Genomic DNA, 23,254 nt, shown 5'->3' on the forward strand with positions numbered 1-23,254 from the left:
ATTATTATTTTTAGCAATCTCATTAATGCATATTGAAATTTTTTATTTAATTTCTATTGACGGGCTTTTGTTAATATGTTTGTAGTATTTTCCATTATTTAATTGACATTCAACTTCTTTAACATAATCATCTTGATTCATAATAATAATAGTGTTTGATTTATCAGCCTTTTTAATAACTATACTGTCATCATTCATTAGATTATATAAAGACTTAATTTCATCCTTAGAAATATTACTATGATATAGCTTTTTATGATTACCAGTTAATATCTCTTTTGTGATCGCATCAATATAAAAATCTAAATATGAATCACGTCCACTGTGTAAAAGATGATTTAATTGTGTTAAAATAACCCATTTTTTTTAGAATGAAAAGAAATCGATTTACTCTCTGAATTCTTGCATGCTTTATCATAAAAAAAATTATGTTAATTTTAGGCGTCTAGGAAAATTACAAATTTCTTCAGCTAATTTATTTTTATTGTGACATTTTGGTTTGGGACAAAATTTTAGCCCTTTGCCTGACAGTATATAGTCATTATCAGTTAATCTCCTATGTGAGAGGTTTAACACGGTTTCTTTACCTCTCTTAATTTGTTTTCTTCACTTTATTTCTTTTTTCCACTCTCTTCTACTTTTGAATCTGTGGAACCTCCTATTCTTTTGTCTTGTGATGTTGTCTCTATTAGCTCTTGTAAAATCTTTACCAGGGTTGCCAGTGTCTTTCTCATGGTCACTGTTTCTGATAACCCCGTTTTGAATATGCTATCAGAATTTTCAGCATTTGTGTTGTTTTTTATCACAATTCTTTATGGTGAAATATTTATTTTGCATCAGTAACATGCAATCAAAGTATTGAAACACAGCTGTCTTGCAGGATTGAGGTGATACTAATTTACATCAAAGTAATATAGAAACCATTGGTTCTGGGCAACTTTCTCTGTTCTGTCCAGTTTAACCAGTTTTCTTGAAAATACTAGTCTAAAAGCATAGGTCTTGGACCACATGCTCCATTTATTATTTAAAATTTTGGTTGATATTTGAAAAAATTCCACCTTTTGGTCTAAAAATCTTGAATTATAAGCATAATCTTCAAAATTATTAACAGATTTATTACAAAATTTGACTAAAATCACATTAAAAAGCTGTTTAACTAAATTTATCTCTTTTAGTAAATATATGTTAATTTTATTTGCTAATCTTTAAGCACAGTCTTTGTTTATCAAATTTGAAGACCAATGGTGAGGCGTTTTTTGATCAAATTGGAAAGTGTAGTGTAAAGGTTAGTGTCATATGGCATAAATTGTAAAGGTTGGTGTCATATGGCATAAATTGTAAAGGTTAGTGTAAAGATTAGTGTCATATGGCATAAATTGTAAAGGTTAGGGTATAGGTTAGTGTCATATGGCATAAATTGTAAAGGTTAGTGTAAAGGTTAGTTTCATATGGCATAAATTGGAAAGGTTAGTGTCATATGACATAAATTATAAAGGTTAGTGTAAAGGTTGGTGTCATATGGCATAAATTGTAAAGGTTAGTGTAAAGGTTAGTGTCATATGGTACAGATTGTAAAGTTAGTGTAAAGGTTAGTGTCATATGGCATAAATTGTAAAGGTTGGTGTAAAGGTTAGTGTCATATGGCATAAATTGTAATGGTTAGTGTAAAGGTTAGTGTCATATGGCATAAATTGTAATGGTTAGTGTAAAGGTTAGTGTCATATGGCATAAATTGTAAAGGTTGGTGTAAAGGTTAGTGTCATATGGCATAAATTGTAAAGGTTGGTGTAAAGGTTAGTGTCATATGGCATAAATTGTAAAGGTTAGTGTAAAGGTTAGTGTCATATGGCATAAATTGTAAAGGTTAGTGTAAAGATTAGTGTCATATGGCATAAATTGTAATGGTTAGTGTAAAGGTTAGTGTCATATGGCATAAATTGTAAAGGTTGGTGTAAAGGTTAGTGTCATATGGCATAAATTGTAATGGTTAGTGTAAAGGTTAGTGTCATATGGCATAAATTGTAAAGGTTGGTGTAAAGGTTAGTGTCATATGGCATAAATTGTAAAGGTTGGTGTAAAGGTTAGTGTCATATGGCATAAATTGTAATGGTTAGTGTAAAGGTTAGTGTCATATGGCATAAATTGTAAAGGTTGTTGTAAAGGTTAGTGTCATATGGCATAAATTGTAAAGGTTAGTGTAAAGGTTAGTGTCATATGGCATAAATTGTAATGGTTAGTGTAAAGGTTAGTGTCATATGGCATAAATTGTAAAGGTTGGTGTAAAGGTTAGTGTCATATGGCATAAATTGTAAAGGTTAGTGTCATATGGCATAAATTGTAATGGTTAGTGTAAAGGTTAGTGTCATATGGCATAAATTGTAAAGGTTGGTGTAAAGGTTAGTGTCATATGGCATAAATTGTAATGGTTAGTGTAAAGGTTAGTGTCATATGGCATAAATTGTAAAGGTTGGTGTAAAGGTTAGTGTCATATGGCATAAATTGTAAAGGTTAGTGTAAAGGTTAGTGTCATATGGCATAAATTGTAAAGGTTGGTGTAAAGGTTAGTGTCATATGGCATAAATTGTAATGGTTAGTGTAAAGGTTAGTGTCATATGGCATAAATTGTAAAGGTGGGTGTAAAGGTTAGTGTCATATGGCATAAATTGTAAAGGTTGGTGTAAAGGTTAGTGTCATATGGCATAAATTGTAAAGGTTAGTGTAAAGGTTAGTGTCATATGGCATAAATTGTAATGGTTAGTGTAAAGGTTAGTGTCATATGGCATAAATTGTAAAGGTTGGTGTAAAGGTTAGTGTCATATGGCATAAATTGTAATGGTTAGTGTAAAGGTTAGTGTCATATGGCATAAATTGTAAAGGTTAGTGTAAAGGTTAGTGTCATATGGCATAAATTGTAAAGGTTGGTGTAAAGGTTAGTGTCATATGGCATAAATTGTAATGGTTAGTGTAAAGGTTAGTGTCATATAGCATAAATTGTAAAGGTTGGTGTAAAGGTTAGTGTCATATGGCATAAATTGTAAAGGTTAGTGTAAAGGTTAGTGTCATATGGCATAAATTGTAATGGTTAGTGTAAAGGTTAGTGTCATATGGCATAAATTGTAAAGGTTAGTGTAAAGGTTAGTGTCATATGGCATAAATTGTAAAGGTTAGTGTAAAGGTTAGTGTCATATGGCATAAATTGTAATGGTTAGTGTAAAGGTTAGTGTCATATGGCATAAATTGTAAAGGTTGGTGTAAAGGTTAGTGTCATATGGCATAAATTGTAAAGGTTAGTGTCATATGGCATAAATTGTAATGGTTAGTGTAAAGGTTAGTGTCATATGGCATAAATTGTAAAGGTTGGTGTAAAGGTTAGTGTCATATGGCATAAATTGTAATGGTTAGTGTAAAGGTTAGTGTCATATGGCATAAATTGTAAAGGTTGGTGTAAAGGTTAGTGTCATATGGCATAAATTGTAAAGGTTAGTGTAAAGGTTAGTGTCATATGGCATAAATTGTAAAGGTTGGTGTAAAGGTTAGTGTCATATGGCATAAATTGTAATGGTTAGTGTAAAGGTTAGTGTCATATGGCATAAATTGTAAAGGTTGGTGTAAAGGTTAGTGTCATATGGCATAAATTGTAAAGGTTAGTGTAAAGGTTAGTGTCATATGGCATAAATTGTAATGGTTAGTGTAAAGGTTAGTGTCATATGGCATAAATTGTAATGGTTAGTGTAAAGGTTAGTGTCATATGGCATAAATTGTAAAGGTTTGTGTAAAGGTTAGTGTCATATGGCATAAATTGTAAAGGTTGGTGTAAAGGTTAGTGTCATATGGCATAAATTGTAATGGTTAGTGTAAAGGTTAGTGTCATATAGCATAAATTGTAAAGGTTGGTGTAAAGGTTAGTGTCATATGGCATAAATTGTAAAGGTTAGTGTAAAGGTTAGTGTCATATGGCATAAATTGTAATGGTTAGTGTAAAGGTTAGTGTCATATGGCATAAATTGTAAAGGTTAGTGTAAAGGTTAGTGTCATATGGCATAAATTGTAAAGGTTAGTGTAAAGGTTAGTGTCATATGGCATAAATTGTAAAGGTTGGTGTAAAGGTTAGTGTCATATGGCATAAATTGTAAAGGTTGGTGTAAAGGTTAGTGTCATATGGCATAAATTGTAAAGGTTAGTGTAAAGGTTAGTGTCATGGCATAAATTGTAAAGGTTAGTGTAAAGGTTAGTGTCATATGGCATAAATTGTAAAGGTTGGTGTAAAGGTTAGTGTCATATGGCATAAATTGTAATGGTTAGTGTAAAGGTTAGTGTCATATGACATAAATTGTAAAGGTTAGTGTAAAGGTTAGTGTCATATGGCATAAATTGTAAAGGTTGGTGTAAAGGTTAGTGTCATATGGCATAAATTGTAATGGTTAGTGTAAAGGTTAGTGTCATATGGCATAAATTGTAAAGGTTAGTGTAAAGGTTAGTGTCATATGGCATAAATTGTAAAGGTTAGTGTGAAGGTTAGTGTCATATGGCATAAATTGTAAAGATTAGTGTAAAGGTTAGTGTCATATGGCATAAATTGTAATGGTTAGTGTAAAGGTTAGTGTCATATGGCATAAATTGTAATGGTTAGTGTAAAGGTTAGTGTCATATGGCATAAATTGTAAAGGTTAGTGTAAAGGTTAGTGTCATATGGCATAAATTGTAAAGATTAGTGTAAAGGTTAGTGTCATATGGCATAAATTGTAATGGTTAGTGTAAAGGTTAGTGTCATATGGCATAAATTGTAAAGGTTAGTGGTCCAGGTTCTATCATGTACTTTTAAGACCAGTAGCCCAGTATTTTTCATAAAATCTTGTAGCTTTGTTTTCTTGGATTCTTTTTCAAAAAGATTTGTTGGCTGAGGTTTTTTTTATATAAAACTTTGAATATCAGAGGCCTAGGTTTTTTTCTTCATAAAATATGAAGACTTGTGGCCTGTTTTTTTAAATAATATTTTTAAAGAAAATCAGTTACTAAACTTCAAACTTTTGTTGATAAACCTTTAATCATTGACCAGTTTATTTAAAAGAAAAGTCACAGGAAACTAACATTTAGGAAAGTCATGTCATGACTTATAATGTTTATAGTTAAAATAAACTCAGAAACCTAGAATATTAAGGCAAAAAGTTCCCAAAAGTGAGGTCAATAAAAATCCTAGATTTTTATTATGTTCACATTTACTATGTAAGTGAATACAATTTTAGTGTGCAATGAATACAAAATATGATGATAAATGAGGATTAAAAGCCAGTTTATTGGATAACAATGTGTATCCCCTCCGATTTTATTAATATCAAATTCCGTAAGATATAAAATTAATAGCAGTAGTACATTATCTGCTTATTTCCTTTTCTGGAATGCTAATCTCTCAGTCCAAACTAATATTCCTTCCTCTAGTTAGTAATTGAATACTCAGAACTGAAAAGAACCTGATCCCATTTGGATTTCTAAGTCACAGCGAACTTACAGAATACCTTCCTTTTTTTAAAACTTAGACTGATCATGCAAGTTCATATTTTAGGATGTCAGCAAATTTAAGCTTCATTTTTTGAAATAAATGTTTGGTTTCTCATTGCCATTGTTATTTTCTAATCAGTCCCTGCATGTTTTGATTGCCATTGTTATTTTCTAATCAGTCCCTGCATGTTTTGATTGCCATTGTTATTTTCTAATCAGTCCCTGCATGTTTTGATCTAATTGTGAAGGGGTTTTTCAACTTACTCAGTGCTTTTGTTAGTTGTTCTCTTTCTTTATGTTGGTGTCAAGGTGAGCATGTTGTACCCTTTTTTAGTTTCCAGTTGTTTTGTTTTATATTTTGTTCCCTTTCAGTGACATAATATGTCTCAAGGTGTGAGTAAGTGCAGGAATACATATGCCTTATGTGACATTTACTCCACGTTCGTGTAATGGTTGGTGTGCATGGATGGATATTCAGTTCACTGCCTTTAGTCAATGTGTTGGACATGGAGCTAAGTTGCCTCACTTATTGAGGAAGGGAAGAAAGGATCTTCTTTCTTCTCACTTACATTCGGAAGCTTGTAGAAAACTTTTCCTGGTGCCATGAATCTGTCAGGCAGCAGAAGGTGTGGCCAGGCCTCCCCTTTTTGACTCAGATGCTTCTTATGTGGGGATATCTGCTGTGATCTGGGTTTGTGTCTTTGTTAAAACCTTAAAGGCCTTGAGCTTAAGGCCCATGACCTAGCTGCTCATGATGATCTTTTTTTAGCCTTCTTCAATCTCTTTAAGAAGGAGTTGTTGTTTCCAGCTGTGCTTCACTGCTTGAGACCATGGCTAAGACATCTAGACATGTGCCGTCCATTTTGATGGCACTGTGTTGAGCTTCTTCGCTGTCACAGAGATGTAGCCTTGCTGGACCAAAACAATAATCTGTTGAAAGCTGAACCTCTCAAAGGAAAACACACTCATCAGTTCAACTACTCCCCTCTGAGGTATCTTGGAGTTGGAGGGACCAGCAGACGATTTCAGACTATGACTCTTGGCCCATTGAAACCAGTAAAGAATTTGTTGACATCCAGACATGTGCTGTCCTTGTAATTGAGGTAGCCTTTGCGATGCCCAAGGTCTTGCTGAAGCACAACAATAATCTTTGAGGGCCGCACCTCTCAAGGCAAAAATGATCTTCAGTTCATTTCATCCTCTCTATAGCAGGGGTGCACAACCCGTGGCCTGCAGGCCAGATCCAGCCCATGAATGTGTTCTGTCTGGTTCTCAGGGCAAATTAAAACAACACAGAAATCTGGCCCGTGAACAGTAATTATATTAAAGAAATAAGTGTTTGTGGACCATGAGTGGTCTTAGAAAATGCAATCTAGCCCTTGGCCAAAAAAGGTTGTGCACCTCTGCTCTATAGCATATTCTCATGGTTTTAGGGACCAGCAAAATTGATATTGGACCACAAATCCAGGCCCATTTAAACCAGTAAAGAAGTGCACTGCACAGTCCCACTGATTGACTTGTAGGGACCTCTCCCCACATTTCTCTAGCAAGTCACGCATCAATAGACACACAAGCAAGCCCAATTAAAAACTCCTTCCTACCCATCATTTGCTATTTGAGGTTCATGGAGGCCAGGGGAGAAAGTCTTCAGGCTACTCCCCATTTCTTAAGGAGGGTGGCTATCAGTCATAGAGACTTGTCACACCTTCTCATGCAGTCCCTTCCCCTTATATGCCAATTTGTGCCTGACTGGTTCTCTTTCCAGAGGCTTTATCAGGCATCGTGGGCAACATTTGGGTCCATTTTATCTTAAGGGAGGATTACTGGCTTCATTTTCATTATCATTGACCCCATTTAATTTTACCAGTTCAGACTGGTTCAGCTTAAGAAAGAAGTACAGAAGAGTGCATTCGAGGGATAAAAGGTGACCAAACTCCAGGTTTCTTCTCCAAACAATCTTTTGGTGTACCCCTCCATCCAAATAAACCAGAAAGTTTTGACTCCTAATAAATTTTTCCACCATGAACAGATTTATAGAGATGACAGCCTGGGTTAGGAAATTCAGCTGCAGGACAAAAGGGGCAATAATTCAAACATCATAACACTTGCAAAATTTCATGGCATTCCATTGAAAATTGAGACTAGTTTTGGTCACAAGATTCTGTCTTGCACTGCATCAGAGTCAAAAGAGCCTTAACTCTAACAAAAATCCCAGGAAGACAAGGATTTGTCACTAGGCACATCGTCAGATAATGATTTTAAGAATTTCCAAGGCTTGAATTGAATTCACTGCCAAGTACAAAAAGGAACAATCACTCTCATTACCATCTAAAAAGGTGCATGGCAGTGCATCAAATACTTGAATTATTTGTACTAATGCAGTTGTGGAAAATGGTGCACTAAGCTACAAAACACAAAGGGCAATAACCCTAACAAAAATTGTGGGAGCAAAATGATTTGTTGAATTACACATCTTCAGATAACTTGCACCCTGCTAACTCGCAAAACCGCTTATAATGTGAGGTTAGGCATGGATCTCATTTTTTTAACCAGAAAATACTAAAAGATATATCCATATTTGTTGAACTTGAAAGAAATCGTGATTAAAATTGGTATAAGAAACTTTATGATCCAAATCGGTAAAGAGGACCTGAAAAGTTTAATGAACTTTATGAAATTAAATTTAATAAGAATCATATAATTTGTTAAATTTTCTTTCAAAATGACGTTCTTAGTACACCGTAATTAATGATATTCAAGGAAAATTTGATCAATAAAAATGTCACTTATTCCTATCAAAGGCAGTACTATAATAAATAAATATCAATTAAATACATTTTATCAAGTGCATTTTGTGTTTTAGTTCTATCTTTTAGTTCCATTTAAGTGTAATCGTCATAAATGCAATGTTTTTTAAAATGCAAAATGTGTCAATCTACCCGCACAGCTATGTCCACAAGTGTTTCTCTGAGAACCTAATTAAGGTCTGACCGTGTTTTGATATCTGACATATGGAGGCTCTTGTTGTATGGTTGCATTGAATTAAAAGATGGTCTCCTTTGTATTATTACATCTTTTGAATTAAGTAAAGGAGGCAGAATAAAAGAAAAGTTAAAAGTTTAGCAATACCTAGAAGCTTAAAGGGGACAAACATGCAAAACTGAAATTCGTGCAAACTTCATATATAATTTGCTATATGTATAAGTTTCATTTTCAGAAAATTTGTAGGTTCATTTTCAGAAAATTTGTACCTTTTATTCTTAATTGTTACGAAGAAATTTATGAAAAACAGATCATCTCCCCTGATCTGTCTTGAATAGAACAACGCGCTTCCCTCCGCCTGTAAAAATAGCGGGTGTGACGTCATTTGAGACACTGTACACACTGGCATTGTTGATAATGAATTATGGAGAACTTGCCCTGGGAGAACTCATCCATGGTGTTAGGAGAAGTGGCCCCATGGTGGTCGGAGAAGTCACCCCACTTCGCCTGGAGAAGTTGCCCCAAGGATCATATAGTAATTCTGAGATGTCACCACATGGTTGTTAAGGTTTATTTATTGTTGTTTTTCTTCAACTTAATAACTTATTAAATCCTTAAAAATGTGCAGCTTTTCAACTTTTCCATATGATCAACTCCGCTTCTGTACTTAACAAAAAAGAAGTGGTATCTCTCACTTTTGCTCTGTTCGTCAAATCATTAAATGCATTTTAATTGGAAAAATAGAGCAGGTGTAAGCGTGATGTGACCTCTGCAGTTTTATACATGAAAGGGCTCCAACCTAAAAACTGAAGTCATCCTGAGATGACTTTTTTTGGCATGGACCTCTATAACCCGAAATCGACTGAATTCTTGCTGACCATCAATAATCCGAAGGCTTATAGTATCATCTCTCTAACTGAACAATTTAATCTGATTTTTCATTGAGATTTGCTAACCATTGATGAATGATACTTGAATTCGATAAAAAGCATGATTGACACCTACTCAGGAAATCCAGTCGCTGTTGAGTTCAACATCATGGCTAATGCACAGAATTCAGATGGTTTCTGAAAGCTATCATCTACTACGCCCATCATTTAGTTTATTTTTTCTTTTTTGTCCGTGTTTGTAATTTTATTATTTATTAATAAAACAAACTGTTTAAAGTTGAACGAGAAATTTAAAAAATATTTCACTACTAAATTGCCGATGCACAATAAACATGATTACATTATTTTATTATATATAACAATACCATGATCATGTATACTAACGGGATTTTTTACTTTAAATGCATATTTGAACTGCTCAACATACTTGGGACATAATAAGAAGATCATCTTTAAAATCAAATTTAAACGTCACATTTAAATCCTGGACTAAACTGAATAATATTTCACATGGTCCAAATCAGCTTGGAAGCTCAGAGAATCAGCCAGATATATGAGCCGAATCAGTCAGCGATTTGTACTGAATCAGCCTGTCTGAGTTTGAGAGTAATTACCACATTAATGAATAATGTTAGTATAATAGATTTATCAATCAAGAAAGTTAACAGTAACATTTGTTTAAAAAATTGTATCATGGTGTTCTGATGTGTGTAGTTATAACAAGTTTATATGAACACACAGACTTTCAATTATAAGTGATTTATTTTTCTATTATCGACATTACACAAACAAGATGAATGCAGAATGGGAAGGAGGGGTTTATTATACAATGAGTGGAAAACAGTCTTGAACGTAAGTGTGGAAGAAAATGCATATTCATCTGATGCAGTTACATACAAAATCAAATGTGCATAATAAATTGATGTTGGAAACATTGAATGAATTTCATTTGGTAGATAATTTCTTACTTTTCAAAGATGGAGGGAAAGAAAGAGTAAAATAATTGAGGATTGTTCCAGAACTGCTATTATTCACACAATTTAGAGCTGCGCATTGAACCATCTTGTTTCTACTTGACACTTCGCTGCACAAATTGAATACAACTCTTGTACGATAATCGTCTCAAATGACATCACATCCTGTTTGTATGGAAGGGAGCTAACAAATTCGGGGCAAGTTCTTTCCATTTTATCTCGGAATACAGGACAATATTTTGTATGAAATGTTTGTGCAAATACAATAGATGCAAAGAAAAATAGTCGGGATAGATTATATACACAAACTACTAAATATCTTATTTACAATAAAATTGTGCAGGTCGGGTTTTTTGTCCCCTTTATGATCATGTAGCCATGGTCGTATGTCGAGTGAACTCATTTCAGTTGATCAAATGAACACTGTTATAAATGTTGTTGTGTATGTAATATAATTAAACTACCTTAAATTAACTGTGATGAATGATAGCAAGGAAACCAAGTCAGATAAATATTTTGTAAAATAAAGAACTTTGTTTCACGATATGGACCATTGTCGGCAAACAAGTTTCAAAGAATCCATGAACAGATGCATAGAGATATCCTCAAGGATGGTATGAAGTTTCACATTACTCGCAGTTAAAACATGGCATCAATATTGCATTAATTGAACAATACAGAAATTTAGTTTCAATGTAGACAATGTTTTACCAAAATAAATGTTGCAAAATTATTTTAATTTAAAGTTATCTTGTTTGGAGATGTATTAACTGTTAGTCTGGTTTCCTGCTTCTTACACTCTCTGCTTTGTTCTAAACTGTACCATACAACTCTGGGAACCAGACTATTGAACAAGCCAAAAAGCAGTGACATAATACACAAATGTTCTCGTGTACACATGATGATTGTTGAAAACAGTTGGAATGTTAACGATCTTTTAGATGTTGGACATTTTGAAAATAAATGTAATTTATGCAGAATAATGAACAACTTCATTAGACAAAGCACTTTATTGATAATTATTTTCAATGTGATTGTAAAGCAAGGATTCAGACATTAAACAACCTACTTCCCCTCTCTCCATTTTCTCGATGTCCAGCTGATTCTTTTGGAGGTCCCTTGGTAACTCATGCCCTCACTTATAATGCAGTCCATGTTTTTGGACCCCGTTCTGCACGAGTTATCATGGGATAGGTGTAATAACATTTACCAAGGTGTAATAACATTTACTAAGGTGTAATAACATTTACCAAGGTGTAATAACATTTACTAATGTGTAATAACATTTACCAAGGTGTAATAACATTTACCAAGGTGTAATAACATTTGCCAAGTTTCATGGTGATCCATTAAAATATGTAACAAGTTGCCTTAGCAAGATTTTTTTCATCCATTGAATTCAGTTGCAAATCAAAAATGCCAATATTTATGACCATATTTATTTACAAAGTTTCATGGCAATCCATCAAAAAAGTGTAGGAAGAGTTGTGGGTTAGGGTTAGGGTTAAATAGACTTGGATGGACATGAAAAGTACTAAATATACTTGTCTTTACAGAGGTGAGGGTATTAAAACAAATAATATTTTGAAATGTGTGCATTTTATTTTTGTAACAGATTGATGAAATACAGGATAAAGGTGTCAATAATGTATGTTATTTTTATAGGTATAGCCGAGTTCCAGAGATTATTATCAGAGCAGGCCACTTTGGACAGATACATGGTCTGGTTGAAAATATTTATCTTCCAGTGTCTCACACAGGTAGGTTGTTAAAATTTACAAAGGGTATATACAAGAAATAATTTTCAATAAAAAAATATTTGTATTGTAAATCTCAAACATCGAATAGTGCAGTGTCAGTGACCTCTATTTGGAAAAATAAATAATAAGCACAAAAGTCAGTGTCTCACTCGTACGTTTGAAATCAGATCCCTAATGCTTAGAACTTTTATGGATGTAAAATTGATATTTTGTTCAGGTGCTAATTTAAATTTTTGCTAGCTATATTTTAGGGATTGCAGATATAGACTGATGGACAGGTTTTGATATTTAATGTAGTAAATTTTGATGATCTCCGAGATAGCTAAATTGCTAAACTTTTTACTGTAAAACATTCTCACACTGGTATAACATAGAGTGCATTCTCTTGTTATAGTATTACACTTGGAATTAATTCCATCTATATTGTATTACACTTGGAGTGCATTTCCACTCTACAGTATTACACTTGGAGTGCATTCCCTCTCTGTGATATTACACTTGGAGTGCAATCCCTCACTGTGATATTACACTTGCAATGCATTCCCACTTTATAGTATTACACCTGGAGTGCATTCCCACTCTTTGATATTACACTTGGAGTGTATTCCCTCTCTGTGGTATTACACCTGGAGTGCATTCCCTCTCTATGGTATTACACTTGGAGTGCATTCCTTCTCTGTGGTATTTCACTTGGAGTGCATTCCTTCTCTGTAGTAATACACTTAGAGTGCATTCCCACACTATAGTATTACACTTGAGAGTACATTCCCTCTGTGGTATCACACTTGGAGTGCATTTCCACTTTATAGTATTACACTTGGAGTGCATTCCTTCTCTGTAGTAATACACTTTGAGTGCATTCCCTCTGTATAGTATTACACTTGGAGTGTATTCCCACTCTACAGTATTATTCTTGAGAGTACATTTCCTCTGTGGTATTACACTTGGAGTGCACTTCCACTTTATAGTATTACACTTGGAGTGCATTCTCTCTGTATAGTATTACACTTGGAGTGCATTCCTACTCTATAATATTACACTTGGAATGCATTCCTACTGAGTGGTATTACACTTGGAGTGCACTCCTGTTCTATAGTATTATGTTTAGAGCACGTTCCCACTCTGGAATTACACTGGAGTGCATTCCCATTCTGTAGGTTTACACATGGGGTGAAATTTTATAATTGGAATTCAGCATAATTTATTCTAAATTGATTACAAATCAAGCAGTAGACTGAAAATTTGAGGACTTGGAACTTCATGCATAAATAATATGGGACCAGATAGTGTATTAAATCCGAGTTTAAAATAATACATGGATGTCATTGTGGGATGTATAGTTGACTCTAGCCCCAGATAATATGTGTCTTGGATAATTTTACAATTAGCTTTACAGATTGCACTTTCATGGTCAGAATTCTCAAAAAATTAGTCAAATTAATCTATATATTGCTATTTGTTTAAATTTATTTGTATCATATATATAATATATACATATACTAAAATTATATTTGGAATTGCCAAACATATGATAAGATTTAGTCATAAAATTGAGAAAAAGTGGACAAAATTATCATCCAACTCATCTGAAATCATGATATGTTCAAAATTTAAAAAACAAAAAAGACGAAGATGCATGAGTGTTTTTAAAAATTTGTAACCAGAACCTTTAAAGCACGCGAGATTGATAAAAAATTAACAAAATATGCAAATTACTAAAACTATCAAAGACCCTGCAGGGCTAATTTTTAAAAAAAATCAAATTTGCTTCCGATTTTTAAAAAATGTTGCATAATTAAGCATTCATTACCATGCACATTTTAATGTGATAAAGGGCCATTAAGCAGCAAAATCATTAGACATTATTATAATGAAGATTCTAAGGATATTTTTGATGGAAAGGAAACAAAATGCAAATGTTTGGGACCTTCAGATTCAACACTGATGGTCTGCTTGATAATTTCCCATAAAAAGAGAATGTGCACATAGGAAGGGTATTGTTTCTTTGGTTTGGAACCAATGGCTTCAACAGAGTAAAACAGGTAAATTTATATAAATTTCAGTTACTGGGTCACTAGTTAATTTTTCCAAGAAAAATTTTGTTGGCAAGCTAGCAGAACATAATTCAATAAATCATGAGCATCGCTATAATTGTCCTGTCTAGGACTGTCTTCAGCAGAATACCTGTATGGAAGATAGGGCCCGTAACATTCTTCTCCTTCTCTCCTTCATCACTGGGGTCATCAGCTGTCAGCTGGTTGTAGGGCAAAGCTCAGGACACACTTTTGGTAAGTACATGCTGTTACATTTCCATAAATTGTCCAATCAGACTTTAATGTAATGTCTATTGATCTTACCAGATAGAGAAATAAGTGACCTTACATGGGTAATGGTTTGACATTAGATTCATGAAACTCGTTGAATAACTTCCAGCTTTGAGAACCTTGAACAAAAACTGTAGATTCTATGAATTTGAAGAATTCCGATATTAAATCATTACCCATTTGAGGTTCTGTTTCACACATGATTTTCATTTTAGTGGATCTGGATAGAAAAAAACAACAAATTATTTTTGACGTCTCATTTCAAAATATAGTTCTGACTCAAATGCAAATTACATGTGAAAAAAAATAGTCTTAGATGTGAGCTGAAGCAATTCAGTAGACAGTAACATTTAGAAGTAGTTTTTACAAACTTTAATTCAGAAAGCAACAGTTATTTGAAATCAATAAACACAATCACTATTCAACACTGGATCTTCACTAGAAAGTCTTTGTGATGTCACATAGTTCACTCTTGTCAGGTCAGCTGGAGTTGTTGAGGTGCCATTTGCTTGGATTTCAGTGAGACTGTTACAACATTTCCATAGAAAAGTAAAGCAATTCCTCCATGGACATGCATCACAGATGCATTATTGAATATGGCAGAAGAAATAGCATTCCATTTTATGGATATTTGTCTTAAGGGTTGATTACTGGAGGCAGAAATTGTACTATATCTTGAGGTGTTCTTGAGTGCCAATGCTGATATGCATTTATATGGCTTCCCAGATTTAATGTTTTGTGACTAGATATTGGCATTATTTGATTTGGAACAATGCTGTAATTACTTTGGCGATTACCAGATTTAATGTTTTGTGACTAGATATTGGCATTATTTGATTTGGAACAATGCTGTAATTACTCTGGCGATTACCAGATTTAATGTTTTGTGACTAGATATTGGCATTATTTGATTTGGAACAATGCTGTAATTACTCTGGCGATTCCCACATTTAATGTTTTTTGACTAGATATTGACATTATTTGATTTGGAACAATGGCGATTCCCAGATTTAATGTTTTGTGACTAGATATTAGCATTATTTGATTTGGAACAATGCTGTAATTACTCTGGTGATTCCCAGATTTAATGTTTTGTGACTAGATATTGGCATTATTTGATTTGGAACAATGCTGTAATTACTCTGGTGATTACCAGATTTAATGTTTTGTGACTAGATATTGGCATTATTTGATTTGGGACAATGGCGATTCCCAGATCTAATGTTTTATGACTAGATATTGGCATTATTTGATTTGGAACAATGCTGTAATTACTCTGGCGATTACCAGATTTAATGTTTTGTGACTAGATATTGGCATTATTTGATTTGGAACAATGCTGTAATTACTCTGGCGATTACCAGATTTAATGTTTTGTGACTAGATATTGGCATTATTTGATTTGGGACAATGGCGATTCCCAGATCTAATGTTTTATGACTAGATATTGGCATTATCTTTTTTGGGACAATGCTGTAATTACTCTGGTGATTCCCAGATTTAATGTTTTGTGACTAGATATTGGCATTATTTGATTTGGGACAATGGCGATTCCCAGATCTAATGTTTTATGACTAGATATTGGCATTATTTGATTTGGAACAATGCTGTAATTACTCTGGTGATTCCCAGATTTAATGTTTTGTGACTAGATATTGGCATTATTTGATTTGGAACAATGCTGTAATAATAACTCTGGTGATTCCCAGATTTAATGTTTTGAGACTAGATATTGGTATTATTTGATTTGGAACAATGGTAATTCCCAGATTTAATGTTTTGTGACTAGATATTGGCATTATTTAATTTGGAACAATGCTGTAATTACTCTGGCGATTCTCAGATTTAATGTTTTGTGACTAGATATTGGCATTATTTAATTTGGAACAATGCTGTAATTACTCTGGCGATTCTCAGATTTAATGTTTTGTGACTAGATATTGGCATTATTTGATTTGGAACAATGCTGTAAAAATAACTCTGGCGATTCCCAGATTTAATGTTTTGTGACCATATATTGGCATTATTTGATTTGGAACAATGGTGATTCCCAGATTTAATGTTTTGTGACTAGATATTGGCATTATTTAATTTGGAACAATGCTGTAATTACTCTGGCGATTCCCAGATTTAATGTTTTGTGACTAGATATTGGCATTATTTGATTTGGAACAATGCTGTAATTTAGCGATTCCCAGATTTAATGTTTTGTGACTAGGTATTGGCATTATTTGATTTGGAACAATGCTGTAAAAATAACTCTGGCGATTCCCAGATTTAATGTTTTGTGACTAGATATTGGCATTATTTGATTTGGAACAATGCTGTAATTTAGCGATTCCCAGATTTAATGTTTTGTGACTAGGTATTGGCATTATTTGATTTGGAACAATGCTGTAAAAATAACTCTGGCAATTCCCAGATTTAATGTTTTGTGACTAGATATTGGCACTATTCGATTTGGAACAATGCTGTAATTACTCTGGCAATTCCAAGATTTTATGTTTTGTGACTAGATATTGACATTATTTGATTTGGAACAATGCTGTAATTACTCTTTTCATGGTAGAGGCGAGTTTGTGAAATTGAAACAACGCTTGTCCTGGGGTCATGGTGCAAGATCTATATCATATGGTAAGAGCAGCATAAAAAGGGGACTGTCTGCATTTCAGTTGGGTGCCAGACATTTTTCTGCATAGTCTAAGTATGTTCATGTTGGTCATTGATATGGGTTTTGTTCAGTTCTCTCACATTTTTGGTTCAATTAAAATAGGCAAACATCTAGTGGGTTCACTCATGTTCTAAGTTTCAGTCTGGCATTCAAAGAATTCTTTTAGAGTAAGGAGGCCATATTCTGACAAATGTAACCATTACTGTGTGTTTTTGTGACCCATCCATTTTTTCCCTCAATGTCTATTCAGCTTCCAATTGGAATAATACAAATAAAGTGTTTCCAAAAGTTAGGGCATGGAAAAATTCCAGTTACAGCAAATCAGCATTGAAAATACTTCGGAAATATTTCATGGGTTTATTTGGACCAATCACATCCATGGAAAGTAATATTTTAAGTTGTTGACATATAAAAATAATAATGAACCACAAACAAACACTGTATATAAAGTGTACCAGCTATTGATAAATTCAGCTATAACACTTTTACTGGTAGCATTGCCATTGGTTAAAATTCCTAGATTTTATGTTAATATTTAGTGTTCCAGTTTTAAATGTCATACAAGATATATTCAGTTACTGTCAGTAGGGGATCCAAACTCTTGCCATAATTTTCTGAAAAGTAAAATAGATATCATCAAATTATATTATTCTTTAGGACTTCATGTACAAATAGCCCTTACTTCTGTGACAATGACACATCTTTCACCTATCTGATACTTTTGTACACGTGTCTCTTACCTGTCCGATACGTTTGTACACATGGACACTATTAATATGTAGTTTTATCATAGTTTAAGTTTACACAAAAATTCAAGATTTTCAGGGTAGTTTTTGTTTGGTACTGTAAATTACAAACATTTTAGGTCATCAAATGTTTGCAAATCATTTGTTTTAGCATATTAGTGACATCAAATTTTAGTGAATTTCTCATTTGCGACAGTATAGATCTTTAATAGTAATTGCTTCATCCTGTATAGGTAAGATGCTTTGTACTCGCTTGCTATGCAATGTAAACAAAGAATTAAGTGTGATTTCTCTATTTCAACAATGGGATTAAAATCCCTAAAATGATGGCAAGTAATATCTGACCCTCAGTAAATCACTTGGTTTATATTGCGTAAACATGATATTTGAATAAAATTCTAGATAAAAAATTAGTTGTTAACTTGGTAACACTTTAATGCTTGCTCATTACAGTAGTAGAAAATCTGTTAATATTAGTTGGTAATCTGCTACAGGGGTTGAATAACTGCTACATCATTTGAATATCTGTTAGTAGTTGAATATCTGCTACAGTAGTTGAATATCTGCTACAGTAGTTGAATATCTGCTACATCATTTGAATAACTGCTACATCATTTGAATAACTGCTACATCATTTGAATAACTGCAGTAGTTGCATATCTGCTACATCATTTGAATAACTGCTACATCATTTGAATATTTGAATAACTGCTACATCATTTGAATAACTGCAGTAGTTGCATATCTGCTCCATTATTTGAATATCTGCTACATCATTTGAATAACTGCTTACATCATTTGAATAACTGCAGTAGTTGCATATCTGCTACATCATTTGAATAACTGCTACATCATTTGAATATTTGAATAACTGCTACATCATTTGAATAACTGCAGTAGTTGCATATCTGCTCCATTATTTGAATATCTGCTACATCATTTGAATAACTGCTTACATCATTTGAATAACTGCTACATCATTTGAATAACTGCAGTAGTTGCATATCTGCTCCATCATTTGAATATCTGTACATCATTTGAATAACTGCTACATCATTTGAATAACTGCTACATCATTTGAATAACTGCTACATTAGTTAAATATCTGCTATATCATTTCAATATCTGCTACATTAATTAAATATCTGCTATATCATTTCAATATCTGCTACTGTAGTTGAATATCTGCTATATCATTTCAATAATTTCTACTAGTTGAATATTTGCTACATCATTTGAATATCTGCTACAGTAGTTGAATATTTGCTACATCATTTGAATATCTGCTACATTAAATATCTGCTATACCATTTAAACAACTGCAGTAGTTGCATATCTGCTACGTCATTTGAATATCTGCTACAGCGGTTGAATATCTGCTACAGTAGTTGAATATCTGCTACATCATTTGAATATCTGCTACATTATTTGAATAACTGCTACAACATTTGAATAACTGCTACAGTAGTTGTATATCTGCTATATCATTTGAATAACTGCTCCAGTATTGTCCTTCTATATACATACACGTGTTGTTGTGCATACACCCCTTCACTGAAAAAAGGACTTGTCCAGGTACTGGAAATGACTGGCGAACAGGTTGTCTTTTACACTTAAAACTTATATTTTGGAATGAAACACGCAGATGATAACTGTGTTAGGGCCCCACCTGGGCATAATCAGGTTTTAAATTATAAATCAATTAATGAACTAAGTTATGTGCATCTTTTATCTCATTTGTGTTTTTCATCTTTTAAATTAGTAGGGGGGTACAAACAGGGAGGTATATTCAGACTATAGGTGTGGAATATCACTTAGAGTAGTTGAATACCAGCTGCAGCAGTTGAATATAATATTTTGTTCTTGTGGGTTGAATGCCATTTTTCAGCATTATAATAGGTTATATATGGTAGCCATTATATTTAGTGGAGGGAAAACTGGGAAGAACCATAGACACATGGAAAGTGGCAAGCTTTCTCACATGCCCATGTTGGCCTAACCTGAGAGTAGAACCCATATGGACAGTGATAACAGAGGTGAGATATCACTGATCTGTAAAGGCGAGTGCCTTAGACCTCTAAGCCACTTGGGGCCCCAAAATATTTGGCCTCACAACAAACAGATTCTAATAAACGCTCATTTATTTTGAAATGTATTGTTCTTTATATTTGATTTATTTATATCTGATTTAATTGTTTGTAAGTTTTAAAATCTTTTCATTTTCTAATTTCATTATATGTCAAAATAATGTAGTTCTGTTTACCAGGAACTCGATACATTTCCAGAAAATAGTTTGACCACGACTGTTCACTTTTGTAAACACATATGGCTGACCTCATTCCCAACCTTAATTCAAAATTAGTAACAGTCATGTAAATAAGTTTTTTTTTAATTTATTTTTATTGTGGGAATAATAAGGCTGAGATCAAGGGTGTGTTGGTTACGTGACCCTCGACTTGTAAATAGTTTTTAGTGAAGTAAACAACTTTTTTTCTCAGAGTATAATGATCGATTTTTATCAACATTGCTGATTCTTTTAAATGTTTTATTGCAGAGGCCATTCCTGTACTGGAGATGTTAATAAAAGACTATACAAAATACATGCTTGAAGAACAGTTGAAAAATGAGGAAAAGTGACTCTTTAAATTTGTATCATCAATAGCACCTTTATTGGCCTTTATAGTTGCTAAGCTGGTATATCATTTCTGATATACAACAATTTATATACAATGATTTATATTTTTAGAGCACTACCATATTTTGATCAAATTTTGAGGTACTTTTTTCATAATTTAATTTACTTCAAACACGCTGTGATATAATTTAATATATAAATTTTGATATAAAACTTATAAAACCTTTTTGATAATACTGTATGACGTTTTTTTTTAACTTCTGTTTCTTTTGACATTTTAACCAATTTAAACATCATTCCTTGAAAACTGTATGCAAATAATTACAATATTTAAACACTTTATCAGCCATTATGCTATGTTTTGTTTAATAAATATTTTGGAAAATAAAGTGACTTAGTAATTCTACAAATCAATCAATCAATCAAGTATCCACACATCAATCTGCCCCTCATTTGATCAATTGATCTATATTTCTATCCATCCATGGAGAAAAGCCATGCTACTTATGAACTTAACTTCAGTGAACTTGATCTTTGAACTGTTTCTTCCTTTTTTCCATATATGGAATGACGATGCCAAATAAGTTGTAAAAATTTTGTGTGTGTGTTGTATGTGTTTTAGATTTTTAACGTAGCTTTAAAAAGTTGCAGACATGTAGCATGATATCTCAGTCACATTATCCTAACATCAGGCCGACCAGTCCTAACACTAAGCTCTTTGTGGTCAGACAGAGGTGACAAGTCTGTGATCTGTAAAGGCAAGTCCTTTAGAACACTCCACACCTGGAGCCTATAATCAGGTCATCTGTATATGGATGAAAATATACCTGCCAAATTTCATTTGCCAACACCAAGTACTTTTTCACAATCAAACTAGTGGCTAAATACATTGATAGCAAAGAACAAATTAAGTGCCTTGCTGTGGGGGGGGGGGCACAAATCAATCACCTTAAATCTTCTTGATAAATGGAAGTTAGATGAAAGTGTAAGCACACCTGGGGGACATGAATATGGTTTAGAACTGATTACATGGATGAGTAAGGTTCCAATAATTTATTTGTTTGGTGTTTAACTGCATATCAACAAAAGAAAAGGTTATATCGTACCAAGGTAAATTGAGTAGAGTGCCTTGCTCATAGATGCACCCTGGCAGCTGACCTGCTCTAAGCAGGATATCAAACTTGCACCCTTCTGATTGCAAATCTGGCATGCTAACCTCTAAGCACCATTGCTACTTTAATGATTGAGATTGTCTTGTACCTAACATGGTTATATGGTCTTTTTTTTAACATTCATGAATAGCCCAAGTTAGGGTAACACTGCTAACTCTGTGTCACACAGCACAAGGTAACACTGCTGACTGTGTGTCACACAGCACAAGGTAACACTGCTGACTCTGTGTCACACAGCACAAGGTAACACTGCTGACTCGTCAGTGTAGCATCTTCCTATATAAATTATAGATCTTCCAATGAAATTTAACTGGTGTATGAAATGTTTTGAAGCTAATACTGGAAATTTCATGAAAATTAGATAAAAGATTGTTAGTTATAAAATGGAGTGACTGGAATTAGCCATCTAATTATTGATGACCCATGGTACCTAATTGTCCGACAAAATTTACCCTTTGTGTCACACAGCACAATTTGACATCATGAAATCAGATCTAGTTTGAGATATGCAAATGGTGATATCAGTTGTACTGAGTAATCTCACATACAGTGTACTATTTGAGTACAGATTGTGGTATCAGTTGTACTCAGTAAACTCGCATACTGTTTGAGTACGGATTTTTCAAAATGTTTAACTAGAAATGAGTTCATAGAATAAGATTGCTATGAATCCCTTTTCATAAAGCAAAATTTGCATGATGAACTAATCTAAACGCACACATAACTTTTTAAAGGTCAGACTGACCCACAATTTTGATATGGTGTTGTCTTGAACCAAGATGCATCTACATAAAAAAAACAGATTTACTTGCCACTAACAATATATCAATTGACCTAAATAAATGCAAACATTTAACTAGTCAGACATTGGAAATGCAGGTAACAATGACCTAATTTTGGAAAAATGACATTGTACTCACTAAAAGGAACCCAACCCAAGTTACATGCCTCCGTAGCCATCAATACAGAAGAAACATGTAATTGCAAAACTTAAAGTCACTGAAGCATATAATTTAAGTTCCAATGATCTGTTTTTGGTGAAATTTTGTGTTTGTCATGAAGCATCTACAAAGCTGCATTAATATGGAACTAAAAATTCTTGAGAAACTGAAAAACTTAACCAAAATCACTTAAGTGTGAAAGTTTGGTCAAAGTACCCTGTTTTTGGTTGAATACTTACCAAGACAGGTACAAAATTGTACAACTCTTGAGATCACAGTCCCAGAGAAATTCACAAAAGACGGCATAACAAGGATGGATGGATAGATAAGGGTCATGCTGTCTAGTCCTTCAACATTTGTACCAGGACATAAAACTCCCTTTTTTTGTAGGCATTAAAGTCAGTTGTACCCAAGATTTCTTCAATGAAATGTTCAATTGGTAAGAAATCATGGGATGAGAAACAGAAGCACTGCAAACTGTCCCTAACCATAGTCCCATTTTAACATTTTAGCCATCATTACTGAATTATAGGCAACAGAGTACTTAAAATTTTGGGATACACATTCTTTCATGGTTCTTGTGATATATATTTATTTAGGAATCGCTTAAGATTGTATTTATTTGCATCACTTGAGTTAAAGAAGCTAAAAGGTTGTGACTGG

General features: G+C 33.3%; 1 protein-coding gene across 1 annotated transcript in view; it reads left to right on the top strand.

The window, feature by feature from the left end:
* The window catches only part of LOC149798524 (transcription factor RFX4-like), a 68,176-nt gene extending 44,923 nt beyond the window's left edge, over positions 1–23,253 (top strand). The window contains exons 11-13 of the mRNA XM_089957336.1: positions 12,008–12,102; positions 14,267–14,390; positions 20,398–23,253. Of these exons, the coding sequence (XP_089813462.1) occupies positions 12,008–12,102; positions 14,267–14,390; positions 20,398–20,480 (302 nt within the window). The 3' untranslated portion in view covers positions 20,481–23,253. The remainder of the gene's footprint in view (positions 1–12,007; positions 12,103–14,266; positions 14,391–20,397) is intronic.
* The last annotated feature ends 1 nt before the right edge of the window (position 23,254 follows it).

The sequence above is a fragment of the Sinohyriopsis cumingii genome, chromosome 5 (genome assembly GCF_028554795.1).
Source record: "Sinohyriopsis cumingii isolate HCF-2022 chromosome 5, ASM2855479v2, whole genome shotgun sequence".
NCBI lineage: Eukaryota > Metazoa > Mollusca > Bivalvia > Unionida > Unionidae > Sinohyriopsis > Sinohyriopsis cumingii.